Source organism: Paramisgurnus dabryanus, chromosome 8 (genome assembly GCF_030506205.2).
Source record: "Paramisgurnus dabryanus chromosome 8, PD_genome_1.1, whole genome shotgun sequence".
Classification (NCBI taxonomy): Eukaryota; Metazoa; Chordata; class Actinopteri; order Cypriniformes; family Cobitidae; genus Paramisgurnus; species Paramisgurnus dabryanus.
Genome location: NC_133344.1, coordinates 14,335,266 through 14,348,767, shown reverse-complemented (window position 1 = coordinate 14,348,767; position 13,502 = coordinate 14,335,266). Strand labels below are relative to the sequence as shown.

General features: G+C 41.1%; 1 protein-coding gene across 1 annotated transcript in view; it reads right to left on the bottom strand.

Annotated features, from left to right (window-relative positions):
• LOC135770787 (myelin-associated glycoprotein-like) overlaps window positions 1-13,502 on the bottom strand; it is a 49,414-nt gene that overhangs the window by 11,772 nt on the left and 24,140 nt on the right. Inside the window, exon 6 of the mRNA XM_065280590.1 lies at window positions 3,842-4,090. Coding sequence (XP_065136662.1) covers window positions 3,842-4,090 — 249 coding nt within the window. The remainder of the gene's footprint in view (window positions 1-3,841; window positions 4,091-13,502) is intronic.

Here is a 13,502-nt window from a genome sequence, read left to right as displayed (position 1 = left end):
TTCAGAAATTATACTAAACTTGATTATGATTCATGTTTTTCCTGCATGATATGCGAAAATTCCAAAAAGCACCTTATGCACTGTTAAAACTCCTTCTGTAACTCATATCAAGTTGTTACGTCTTGTGTAGTTTTTGGTTGTGTTGTTTTCTTTTTCTCTTTCTTTCTTTCTCCCTCTCCCCCTTTTCTTAACAAGAGAATGAGGAGGCGGGCCTGTTGCCAGTGAACGGGATTGGACAGCTCGTTTACGGCTACCTTTCAAAAAGGCAGCGTCTTTGTTAGACGAGGAGCTCACTTGAACTTGGGTTGTACGCGTGTGAGCTCAGCGGATTCCACTTCTGCCGCAGACCAACTCGTTAGCCTTAAGTTCATCTTATTTAGATTTCTTTTTTAATAATTATCCATGTGTTTCCTTAATATTTTATTCCTATCCTATCAGTTATGTTTACCTTGCCATATAATTGTTGAGAGCGTAGGGGTTGCATGCCTTTTCTTTTGTTGAAACCCTGTTCGTTGATTGTTTTTGGTTCGGGAGAAAGGGTAAATGTTTGTATTTTTTATTATATCTTACTCAGGTAAGTTATGTTGAGGGATTTTTATTTTATTGAGGGATTTTTAGTTTATTACGTTGGCCTTGGGTCACCCCGAAGACATTGCTCTTTTCAGGGGCGGAGTGGGACCAAAAAAATCTACCAGGAAATTTCGTATACCACCGGCCCTCCGTTTACAAATGGTACAAAACATTTTCATAATAATAATCATAAAAAAAATTAAAGTAAAACCTTGCGTTCCTTTGTAAAACCCCTAGACTAGGGAACGTAATAAATGTTTAGCCTCCATATCCTTTACAAGTATTGTTTTGCACCTGCTCAGAGACCATACAAGCTTTAGAGCCAAATCAGCCATCACAGCATACAATGTGTATTAGTTATAAAAATAGTTCAAATATAATGCTAGGCTATATAAATCAACAGTAGTTAAGGTCAAAACTATTATAAGAAGAGGAAATTGAACTTTTGCCCTCAAAACAAAACTGTTGTGGCACCTACACCTAAGGAACTCAATGCTATGCCTTAATAAAAAAAAAAAAAAAACACTTGAATTTTTTTAACTTATTAGAAATTAATTTCACAAAAATTGCATAGCCAATGAAATAAATGGCATGAGGCACTTTACATTTCTGATTAATACAAACAGGTTAATTGTGTATATTTATTTTTTACATGTTAGCATAGATTGCTTCATCTTCATCTTGTCCACATGGCAGGTGTCTGTCATTACACTGATCAACAAGAAAATACTGTCATATATTACACTGTCATAAATAATAGATTCATTAATTCATTTTAAATTACCCATCTTTATTATAAAAGTGCTGTGTTAAATGCAATCAGACCTGATCATAGATAATTAATGTCACAGTTTTAAGTAGACTATTACTAATGAACAACTGTTTCATAAAGTCAATAAGCAACAGTGCTATTCGGCTGTTAGCACAAACCTTTATCACATGCAGCATACACACAACACCTCCATTAAAGGCAGGATATCTAATTTGATCGAGAAACATTTTTAGTTATGTGGGTTTAAAGTCTCCTCACACGCTGATAGCAATCATCACTATGTTGTCTAAATATATTTGTATATATTTCATCTGTGAAAAGCGTACACTATGTTAATTTTCTACAATTTTTTTGTGTTATGCTTTCTGTGCAATTTTAACACATTATGTGCCATTTTGTGTTGATTTTGTGTCAACACAAGTTGTGTTAAAAGTAATACAAAATGTGTTGTTCCAATATTAACACAGAGATGTGTGGATTCTGGGACAAAAAGTAAGTGTATTGTCCCTAAACTGACACTGATTGTGTTGTTTTTAATATATCTGTTCTTAGAGTGTAGGACCAAAAAATGTTCAACAAATCATTGAACTCAGACCAAACACAATAATTGGAGCCCCAAAACGAAAAACTTTTTTGAAACAACAAAAACCGTCTAAATCAGCAAAGAGCAAAACCTAACTTTACTGCTTTTCCATGAGATTGAAACAGCTGCGGGAGGCAAAGGGTCTAAATTGTTTATTTTGGAAAAGTACACTGTAAAAATATTCTGTAGAAATTACAGTATTACTTATTACTGGCAACTAGCTGCCAGTAACTTACTGTAAATTTTACATTTATGTTATTTACTGGCAACACTTTGTTCAAAGTTAAATGAACATGACACATTTTCAGTCTTTATCTTCTACAGTAAGTTATTGGTAACCAGCTGCATAATTACAGCAAATTTTATTTAGATGGATTCTACTTTGATAGAACATTGAGTTGCTAATGTAGTTTGTGTACCTTTATGAATAGCGTAATGGGATTTGTGTTTCCAAATGTTCAAGCAAACTACTACGTCTACACAACCGAAAACGTGCTGTATCTACTTCCGCTTTAGAACATGTTATTGATGTTTGTTATTTTGGTAATTTTAATAGTAAGTTTTCTCACTGGTGAATGAGACATGAATGGGCTTCTGGTCTGTGCGTGTTCATGTGTTTTGGAAGAGGATATCTGTTTGAAAGGTGGGATCGTGATTTCACTACTAGTAGGCTAAAGTTTGCATTTTTCAAAATCAGATACCCTGCCTTTAAATCAGCTGTCACACTGCTCACAAACAGAATGCACACAGGACTCCTGCATTTACTGTTTAAAAGCAAAGCATTTGTACTTACCCCCCAGTTCTCATAATCATCATCATATTGGTTGTTTGTGTAAATGTCATTGCTTTTCTCTTCTTTGCTGATAACAAAATAAGATACAAAGTATTATTAAATGTCTTAAATAAAATATATGAATAAAATAATAAATGTGTGTTTTAAAACAAACACACTAAACAAAGTGTGAAAAAATATCACAGTCATGTTGTGTGAATGCAACGTGCACACCTTTCTAAGCCAGACTTTGGGGTTGTCTGTTCTTGAGCTCTGACCCTACTTCAAGACAAATAGTAAAAGAGAGTTAAAAAAGACAGGAAACAACAGAAGACGAGAGAGAGAGAGAGAGAGAGAGAGAGAGAGAGAGAGAGAGAGAGAGAGAGAGAGAGAGAGAGAGAGAGAGAGAGAGAGAGAGAGAGAGAGAGAGAGAGAGAGAGACACTTACCAGTGTCTTTTGGCTACACAAACTGAAATGATCACTAAAATAACTAAAACAGCAGCTGTGGCAACCGCAATATATATGATCATACCTGTAAAACAAAAGAAATCATTTGAAAATATTTATTATTTTTAATAAAACAATAAAACATTTTTATAAAACAACACATTTGAGTAAAGTCTCACCATTATGAGGCACTTGGAGAGTTATGACAGAGTTTCCCTCGCTGTTATTGGCAAAGAATTGGATAGTGTCGGGGAAACCCTCCCACCCCTGAAGGGTAAAGTTGGTAAGAAAACCATTTTGTTCAACACTAGAGCTGGAAAAAGCTCCCGAGGGACCAAACCACTTGACTTCACTGGGTGGGTTGGAGTCCACGATGCAAACACAGACCGTAGGCTCTGACTTGCAGGAAGACTCCTTAATCTCAGGAGGATCTATGATAGATAGATAGATAGATAGATAGATAGATAGATAGATAGATAGATAGATAGATAGATAGATAGATAGATAGATAGATAGATAGATAGATAGTTGTGTGTGATTCTATTGTTAAAGTTAACATACTTGTTAGCAGATATATATTAATCGCATGGTGCTTTGCTTCTGGGAAAATTTACAAAAATATGAATGACTCATTTTGCACTCACAGGCACATTCATGTGTGAACTGATTGTTCTCTAAAAGGAAATTGTTACTTACACAACACATTAATCCTCTGAGGACCAGAGCTGTTTTTTCCCTCTGTGTTACTGGCGGTGCAGGATATGGCTTCAGTGTACCGGGACACATGATTCAGTTTATAGGTGGGTCCATTTGCCAACACAGATCCATTTAAACTAACCCACTGGAAACTAGCAGGTGGATTACTGTCACACGAGCAGATCAGTTCAACAGATGTGTTCTCCTTCACCGGCAAGTTACTCTTCACATTTACATTATATGGAGGATCTGAGTGAGATAAAATATGAATTAAATTCAATTAGGACTTCACCAACTTTCGGAATATCAGTGGCAGCCGTTCCGAGGGCTGAAATTCAAAATATGTGTTCATGTGAACCATGTGCATCATACGTCTTGTCAAAATACTTGCCTGGTGCACATGTGTCGAAGGGGTTTTTGATAAAAGAGACTTTAAAGAGACTCTAACTTAACAAGTAAACTCTGATTACATATTGAGATTAAGCGAGGCAAACGTCAGCGTCTCTTTTATCATTAACCCCTTTTGAAGCATCTGCAGCAGACTCATATTTTTACATTACGAGTGATGCACATAAGTGTACGTGACGCGCCGAACACATATTTGGACATGACGAGCCACACCTGACAGACTAAATACGTGCTATGACAAGCTTCATATCATTTGCCCTTGTGCCGCCACTGCTGCATATTCAATTGACTGTCAAACATTCAGTAGGCTACATTGTTAAAAATAAAGATGCTTTATAAGTGATGCCATAGAACAGGGATGGGCAACTTCGGTCCTGGACAATGTCCTGCAGAGTTTAGCTCCAACTTGCCTCAGCACACTTGCCTAAAAGATTCTAGTATGCCTTAATTGGCTGCTTCAGGTATGTTTATGGTATATTATGGTAGGAGCTAAACTCTGCAGGACCGAAGTTGTCCATCCCTGCCATAGAATAATTTTTGGTTCCTCAAAGAGCTTTTCAGTCCAAGAATCATTTCTTTATTATCTTTTTATAGTCTAATGAAGGTTCCCTATGTAATCATATACCCCAAAACAACTCTTCTATATATGGCATCGTTCAAGCACCTTTATATTGGAGACATCTTATCCAAATGGAATTTCATTTTTTTATGATGCACATAAAGAGTACAAATCTGTTCTTATGCGTCTGCATCCTTTTTCTTAGGCTGTCTTGTAGTTTTTCAAAAAGTCACAATTAAATTTAAATACTTTTTTTGGGGAAATATTGTGTGTTTTTTTTTTTTAGAAATTACTTATTTGTTAGCGTCATTAAAAATTAATGTGCCTACACATTCTTCATTCAAAACCCCTAATCTCATCCCTCTTCGAAATGATCTCTTCACTTCCGGTCACGAGGAATGGCGGGAAAAGATAGCAGCGAACAACATGACCCAATATCCAACAATCCAATCAATTCTCGATGGACGAATTCAAGTCATGTCCAACTTTATTTGTCATTTCAGAAGCTGTTTCACTTGGATATACATCATGACGGGGAAAATAAGACTATCGCTACGTCTGTCTCATTGTGACTTTAACATTGCAATACCATAGATGTCCTTCATATATAATTATAACACAAACACTTCTATGAGTGTCATTGACAAATATCAACTTCTTGACTTGAGGGGGACCCTCTTCCTAGAATCAGGGAAAATCAGAGCATTTTTTTTACAAGTACTCACGCATGTGAGAACTGCAAATAAGAATTTTCTTTCTACCCTGGAGTCTGTTGTGTCTCCTCAGCAGTCTAAAAACGCACCCGGGCCGGAGTAGAGGGGGGCCTTCTTGGCCTGTTTACAAGAAACTCTCTGTGGAACAACGATTAAGTCAAATACCCCAGTTGAGTGTTGTCAAGTAGAAGTCAAAGTGGATGGACAATCTTTACAGGCCTTGTTGGATACCGGCTCCACAGTCACTACAGTTCATCCTTAGCTCCTAGCAGGAAGGCTTCTCCAAACCGCCTGTTTTCCACACCCTTAGGTGTCCATTCAAGATGCGGAAAGCTCCACCTCAATATGTACGGCACAACGGATTGTGTACTCTCATATGTACTCTACCACGGGTTGATGAGGATCTCAGTGGTTCTCTTCTTTAGACCTGCGGAACGGCTATTGGCAAGTGGCCCTCAGTGCTGACTCAAGGCAGAAGACAGCTTCCATCACAGGGACTGGCCTCTGGCAATTTAAAACCTTGCCCTTCGGGCTGTGCAACGCTCCAGCTACTTTTGAGCGGTTGCTCCAGGGTATTCCAAAGGAGTTCTGCTTGGTATATGTTGATGACATTTTGGTACATGGGGAAGATTCTGACTCTACTCTGAGTGCCCTTGATCTTGTTATGACCAGGATAGCTCAGACGGGTCTTAAGTTACATCCAGAAAAGTGCTAGCTAATGCAAAAAGCTGTCACTTTTTTGGGCCACCATGTGAGTTACACTGGAGTAGCTACGGATGACCAGAAGACTGTAGCTGTTTGCAACTGGCCAGTTCCATGCAGTCTTAGGCAGTTACAAGCTTTCTTCGGGCTTGCACCACATTACGGGAAATTTGTGTCTGGATTTGCTAATATAGCCCCTCCCTCCATCAGCTGACTAAGAAGGCACATTATTTTTCAACAACAGGCTTTTTGTAGTCTGAAGGAGGCTTAGTGTCATGCACCAGTGCTGGCAGCCTCAGACCTCAGATTGACATTTATTTTGGATACAGATGCCAGTATTGTTGGCTTGGGGGCTGTCCTATACCAGGAGGGGGAAAAGGGAGAGAGTTATTGTCTACTACAGTCAATCATTCAATCCGACAGAGCGCAACTACTGTGTAACCCGAAGAGAACTTTTGGCCATGGTTAAGGCAGTAACCCTTTTCAGGCATCATCTAGGTGGGCTCCCTTTCATGATCTGAACAGATCATGCTTTATTATGTCGGCTGCTGTCTTTCCAGGAGCTAGAAGGACAGGTGGCCTGATGGATCGAGCGGTTGCAAGAGTTTCAATTTACCATCCAACATCGAAAAGGAGAAAGTCACCAGAATGCGGACCGGTTGTCAAGACGCATGTGAGAATCAACATGCCCACAATGTGAGCGTCTTACCTGTTATGAAGTGTCGGGTGGGTGGACAAATCCCCAAGGGAGGAGATTGAAGTGCCTTGTTATGCAGTGCTACTCGATTTGAGTGTATCCTGGGTCACTGTACAGTGTATACACCCTAAGCTTCAGTTAGCAATGCAGTGGTTGGAAACAGGGCAGAGGCCCACATGGGATAAAGTAGCGTTTTTTTTGGGCCAGTGGTAAGGGGTTTGTGGTCTAAGAAAGATGGCTTGGCCCTGAAGTCAAGAGTGCTGCAAAGACAAATTGTGGAGCCTGCAACTTGCCTAGTGAAATGGCAAATTGTCGTTCCAAAGTCCTGCTACAATTTGTTCCTGAAGGCGATGCATGGTCAACCAGGGGTAGGATACTTTGGAATCAATAAAACACTGAGGCGAGTTAGGCTAGTGTTTTACTGGACCACCTGTCGTAGGGATGTGGAGTCATTTTGCAGACGATGTGATGCTTGTACAGCTAAGAAAGAGCCATCGGGCCAGTTTCATGCTCCCTTGCAACAACATCACCCATGGACCGTGTGGCAGTAGATGATTTGGGACCATTACCGTAGACCCAGAGGGGAAATTCTTTTGTGGTGGTTGCCATGGATTATTTTACAAAGTGGCCGGAAACGTATGCTGTGCCCGATCAGGAGGCAAGGACTGTGGCTGACATTCACTTGGAAGGCATGTTTGCTCGCTTCGGGTTCCAGCTGAGGTGCATAGAGATCAAGGGCAGAATTGGGATCTTCAGCTCCCATTGGTTCTGCTTTCTACCCGGAGCGCAGTGCAGGAGACGACCGGCTGCACACCCGCACTCCTGATGCTGAGCAGAATGCTGAGGACTCCATTGTAACTGATAATGGGTCAACCACCAGATGCGCCGGCCATGCAGCCAAGGTTGAAGTATGTTCATCAGCTACAAGATCAGCTGCAGTCGGTCCATGAATATAACCACCACTGTATGGGGTGTGATTTCTGCGTTGGAGAGTTGGTCTGGTTCTATGGACCAAAGATAAAGAAGGGAAGCTCACCTAAACTGGACAGTGCCTGGGTTGGATCCTGTTACGTTGTAAGGAAGCTTGGAGAGACTGTGTACTGTGTTAGGAAAAGGCCAGGGAGAAAGACTGTGGTATTGCATTGGGACTGGTTGGCTCATACCAAGGAGAACAGCAACCCTTTTTGAGCTGCAGTCAAAGGCAGACTGTTGGTGCAACTCACCCTAGGCACGGAGGGGCTGAAGACACAGCACCTGACAATGGGTGGAGAACCTCAGCAGGCTGTAAAGAGGGTGACTCCCTGATTCAGGGTCCTGGGGGACTATGGACACCTTTGGAGGAGGTGAACATGCAGTGCCAGGGGGAACTGGGGCTTCCTTGGGCATAGTCTGGGATCAGGGCCATCTGAATATCCAGCCATGAGCGAGGATTGTCACGTGGGTGAAAGAAGGCAGAGGAGATACCAACCACTCCCTTGGGAGCTGTGCTGCCTACCTACCTCCCGTGGGGACCCCGAGAAGTGAAGGGAGGTCCACAGCTCAAGCCGAGGGAAGTGCTTCAAGTGCCACAATGTTTTACAGATTTCACCCTTCTTCGGAGATGAGGAAACCTAAGGGGGGCAGCGTGGTGAGGACGCCAGTTGCTCTTGATAAAAATGTGTTAATGTTTTGTGGAAGTAATGTTTAGAGGGGTTAATAACTGCACTTTGACACTGTTTGGGGGAGTTTTCCAAGAGGGGGCAATGTAGAGTTGGGGAGGAAGTACAAAAAATAGGAATGTTGTTACGTTAGACGTATTATTTCTTTTGTGTGTTTTGGTTTGTACGTGTGAGAGTTAAGGACACCTCCTAATACCTGTGTTAGTCTGGACTAGAGGACTGCATTGGTCTATGGAGACTGCGGGCGAGAGCCTCTGCTTTCGTTTTCGGGAGAAATGACGGGTTTAAAATGACCCGTACTAATATTATGTGATAGAGGACTGCATTGGGATTGGAGTCCCGCGGGACCCGCGGGACCCAACGCAAATCTCGTGGGGGCGGGCGGGTTCACCTTTGCTGCGGGCGGGAGTGGGCGGTCAGAATCTGCACCCGCTGAATTTATGACCAGTCCCGCCCGCTCCCGCAACCTGCGTGTTCCACTCCCGCCCATGCCCGCAATATTTATGTCCACTCCCGCCCGCTCCCGCGGATTTTCTCAGAGCTTGTGAAAACTGTACACAGCGCTCATACAAAACATTGGTTCAGATTAACATCCAGAATAACAGATTTTCAACACTATTGTGTTTAAAATTAGGGATGTGCACGAATGGTCGAATATTTGATCTGCAATAATAATTCTAATGGAAAATATGCTATTGGAATGTTAGTTCGTTTGTTTTTAATGCGCCACCGCAGGGTAAATGCTACTATTCATTTAATGTTTTCACTTCATGTATTGTCTTTTACAGTCTTTAATGAAAATATACATCAAATATAAATTACATATACATGAAAATGTATTTGTTTGTATGTCTGATTGTTTTGGGAATTCAGATCGCAGACTAATTTAAGTATTTAGAGTTTCAACGCCAGGTTGTCTGTTTTTGTCCACCGGCTCAGGTTTAATTTAGACGTGCTTCTCCGCCGCATCAGCGCGCATCATGAGAGATTTGTTAGCTTCTTGTTATGGCTTATTTTATTTTGTTATTACAGCTAAACGAGACAGACATGGAAAACGAAACGGAGAACATTTATTATATGCGGTGCTCTCTATGGAAAATAAAGCGGAACTGCAAATGCCTGTTTAAGCAGAGTTTTCTCCGGTGGCATTAATAACAGGCTTTCACCGGAGCAAGTAGGCTAAATATGGTTGTCTTTCTTCATAAAAACATGTCAAACCAAATAAAGAAGAGATTCATATTCCGACCGTGCAGTCTGTTATGTGGCCTATGTTTTTTCGTTTGCTCCGGGCTCTTACTTGGTGTTTCGAGTCTGGTTGATAGCGTACTTTGTCATGTCCTCAAACTTTAAACTTTGCTTGCGTTTGGGGTTAGAGTATAATATTTGCTATACTATAATTTCTGTAAGATCAAACAGTACTGAATTCGTACTAACGACTGCATTGAAACCAAGGATTTGACTCAGCCTTCGCTCCGCGTGGGGTTTTACGCTGTTAAAATGACATAATTTTTTAAGCAGTGTTTTGTAACATTAACCGTTAAAACATAACCTCAGTTTTTAAATGTATACTGCATGATACACACGCACCAAATGATTAATTAAATAAACAAACAAACAAACAGTTTAACTGTTAACAACCTGATTTGTCACTAGTGCTCACCAGTTCTTCCAGACGCGAGGCACATAGTGTATAACAGCATTGGGCATGTGCTCCCCGAAGTTGCCACGGTATGTCCCACATAATGTTTAGCTTAATTTTCTTTTCAACTTCATGTGTTGACCCCATTTCTATTACATGCAAAATCCCACCGGGACCCGCAGGTCTCCCGCAAAAAAATTCTGACGGCCCACTCCCGCCCGCAGCAAAGGTGAACCTGCCCGCCCCCGCGAGATTTGCGTTGGGTCCCGCGGGACTCCAATCCCAATGCAGTCCTCTATCACATAATATTAGTACGCGTCATTTTAAACCCGTCATTTCTCCCGAAAACGAAAGCAGAGGCTCTCGCCCGCAGTCTCTATAGACCACCCCTCAAAACAATCAGGGCAGAAGCAGTCGAAAGTGGACAAAAGAGACGGATTTAGAGAGGTAATATGCACCTGAGCTGATAGAAAGGCGGGGGAGCGGGCAACAACAGGAAGAGTGACTGAATACGTCGCAGACGTAATCGCCTGCGCATTATATTAATATAATTGTATTTAAATTTCACAGTCCAGCCAGTGCGACATTTAATAAAAAATAGTCATAGGCAGGGAAAATACTCGCAAAATGCCACTATTTACTCGCAGTCTGGAGCCCTGTAGGGTTACATTAGTTTTTTTCTGTAGTAACATTATTTACTTCACCACAAAATAATTTTTATCAATGTAGGGCTATTACTAGCCGGTTCACTTACCAAAGCCCCATTTTCGCGTTTATTTTTGTCTTTAAGTCTCTTTTTTTTTTTTTTTTTTTTATTGCAAGCTTTTGACATTGACAGGGATCAGATACAATTGCCATACCTGAGCCAAACAGAGTGCCCAGGTGGTTATACAATCAGGTTTTCTTCAAAGAGTACAGTAAAGTACATAAAAGAAAAATGGGGGAAAGAAAAAAAAAAAAAAAAAAAAAAAAACGCAGCATAAAACATACAAACATGTTATATCACCAATAGGTAAGCATTCAGTCTTTCCATGCCAGGTTCTGTAATCCCAGCTCTAACGCATGTGACTCTGCCATCCCCAGATAATTGAAGAAAGGGTCCCATATTTTGTAGAATTTAAAAGGTTTATCTTTTAGAGCTGTTGAGAAGGCTTCATATGGAATAAGGCTTCTGGCCATATTAATCCACTGTGTTATTGATGGAACTCGATCCGTTATCCAACAAACGAGTATACATTTGCGGGCACAGTGAAGTAAGATTTGAAGAAGGCAGGTTTCTTGAGATTTGAGTGGGAGTTCTCGGTTCATACCAAGCAGACATGACTCTGGTCCAAGTTGTAATGTGCAACTGAATATCTTTTCAAGTTCCCTCGAGACGCCCATCCAGAATTGTTGTATCATCGAGCAGCTCCAAAAGCAATGGAAGAGGGTTCCTTCTAGTCTTTTACATTTATTACAGAGGTTGGAGAGTTTTGGATTAATTTTGTGTCTTTGAGCTGGAGTCACATGTAACCGATGAACAATCTTAAATTGCATTTCCCACGCGGAGTTGTTGGCCAGGTAGGAGGGCATCTCACATACAGCTTCCCAATCCGCTGGCTGAATGTCTTCTCCAAAGTCCCGTCCCCATAGCACTCTGGTTTTATCTGAGTTTTCTGTGTTTGCTCTTATCAAGATAGAATAAAATATTTTGGATGCAGATCGAGATGAAGTGAGTTTATTCAATTGTTCCTCAATTGGAGACACAGAGGGACCATTTGGAAAAAGTCTAAGATTTTTCGTGAAGAAGCTGCGTATTTGGTGGTAAACCAAGAAGAGGTTCTTATTGAGGACATATTTTGTAGTGAATTGTTCAAAAGTCATAAACTGTTTATTCTCCATCAGATCTCCTATGACATGAATTCCTTTGTCTTTTAAGCGTAATAGACCATCATTCATCCCCGGAGGGAAATCTGGATTGTTATGCAAGGGTGTGAGTGGCGACAGATGGGAATCGAGTCCTTCCGTTTTACGTACTACTCTCCATACTTTGATCATATGTTTAAGAATGAAGTTATCTTTAGTTAAAGTTCGCTGTTTATTAAGCGACACATATGGAAGGTTCCGTAAAGGGATCGGCCCAAGCGTTGTAGATTCTGCACTGATCCACGTTGAGTTTGGGTCATTCAGATGCCATTCCAATATAAAACGGAGTTGAGCAGCAAGCTGATATAGCTTAATGTCAGGTGCCGCTAAGCCTCCACAGCTACTCGGAAGCGTTAGGAAGCTATATCTCAATCTAGGTCTTTTTTTCCGCCATAAAAAGGAGATAATAGAGCCCCGTAGCTGTTTAAGTGCTTTGTTAGGAATAAGGACAGGTAACATTTGGAATGGGTATAGAAGGCGGGGTAAAATATTCATTTTGACCAAGTGGATACGACCTAGTAATGATAAAGGAAGGTTGCACCATCTGTCTAGGTCTGATCTGATCTTAGCAAGAATAGGGACAAAATTGCTTTTGTATAAGTTTGTCAGCTTCTGTGTAATCTTTATACCCAGGTACACAAATCCCGCAGGAGACCACTTAAAGGGATGAGAGACTGTAGGGTTGTGGGAGTGTGATTTACTTAGTGCCATTGCCTCTGACTTCGAGAAATTTACTTTATACCCAGAGAAGGAACCAAAGTGAGAAATTATATCAACAAGATGTGGAATTGATTGTTGTGGAGACGCGAGGTAAATGAGGATGTCATCCGCGTATAGCGAGATTTTATACGTTTTCTCTCCCAAACTAATTCCTTCAATGGACGGGTTATCTCTAATGGCCACAGCCAGCGGTTCTATGGCCAATGCAAAGAGCAGCGGCGACATTGGGCAGCCCTGCCGAGTTCCTCGCGCTAGTGTAAACTTGGGGGATTTAAGACCATTAGTGATAATACTCGCCGTGGGGGAAGAATACAAAATCCTAACCCATTTAATAAATGTATCGCCCAAGTTAAATTTAGAGAGTACTGAGAGCAGATATGGCCATTCGACCCTATCGAATGCCTTCTCAGCATCTAGTGAAATCACTATTCCAGACTTTGCAAACTGGTTTGAATGTTGAATTATGTTAAAAAGCCTTCTGATGTTATGAGCTGAGGATCTGCCTTTAACAAAGCCTGTCTGGTCAGGGTTGATTATTTTGGGAAGAATTAACTCAAGCCGAGTGGCTAATATCTTTGCCACAATTTTCGTGTCCACATTGAGCAGAGAAATAGGGCGATAAGAGCCGCACTCCTCAGGGCATTTGCCCTTTTTTAGAAA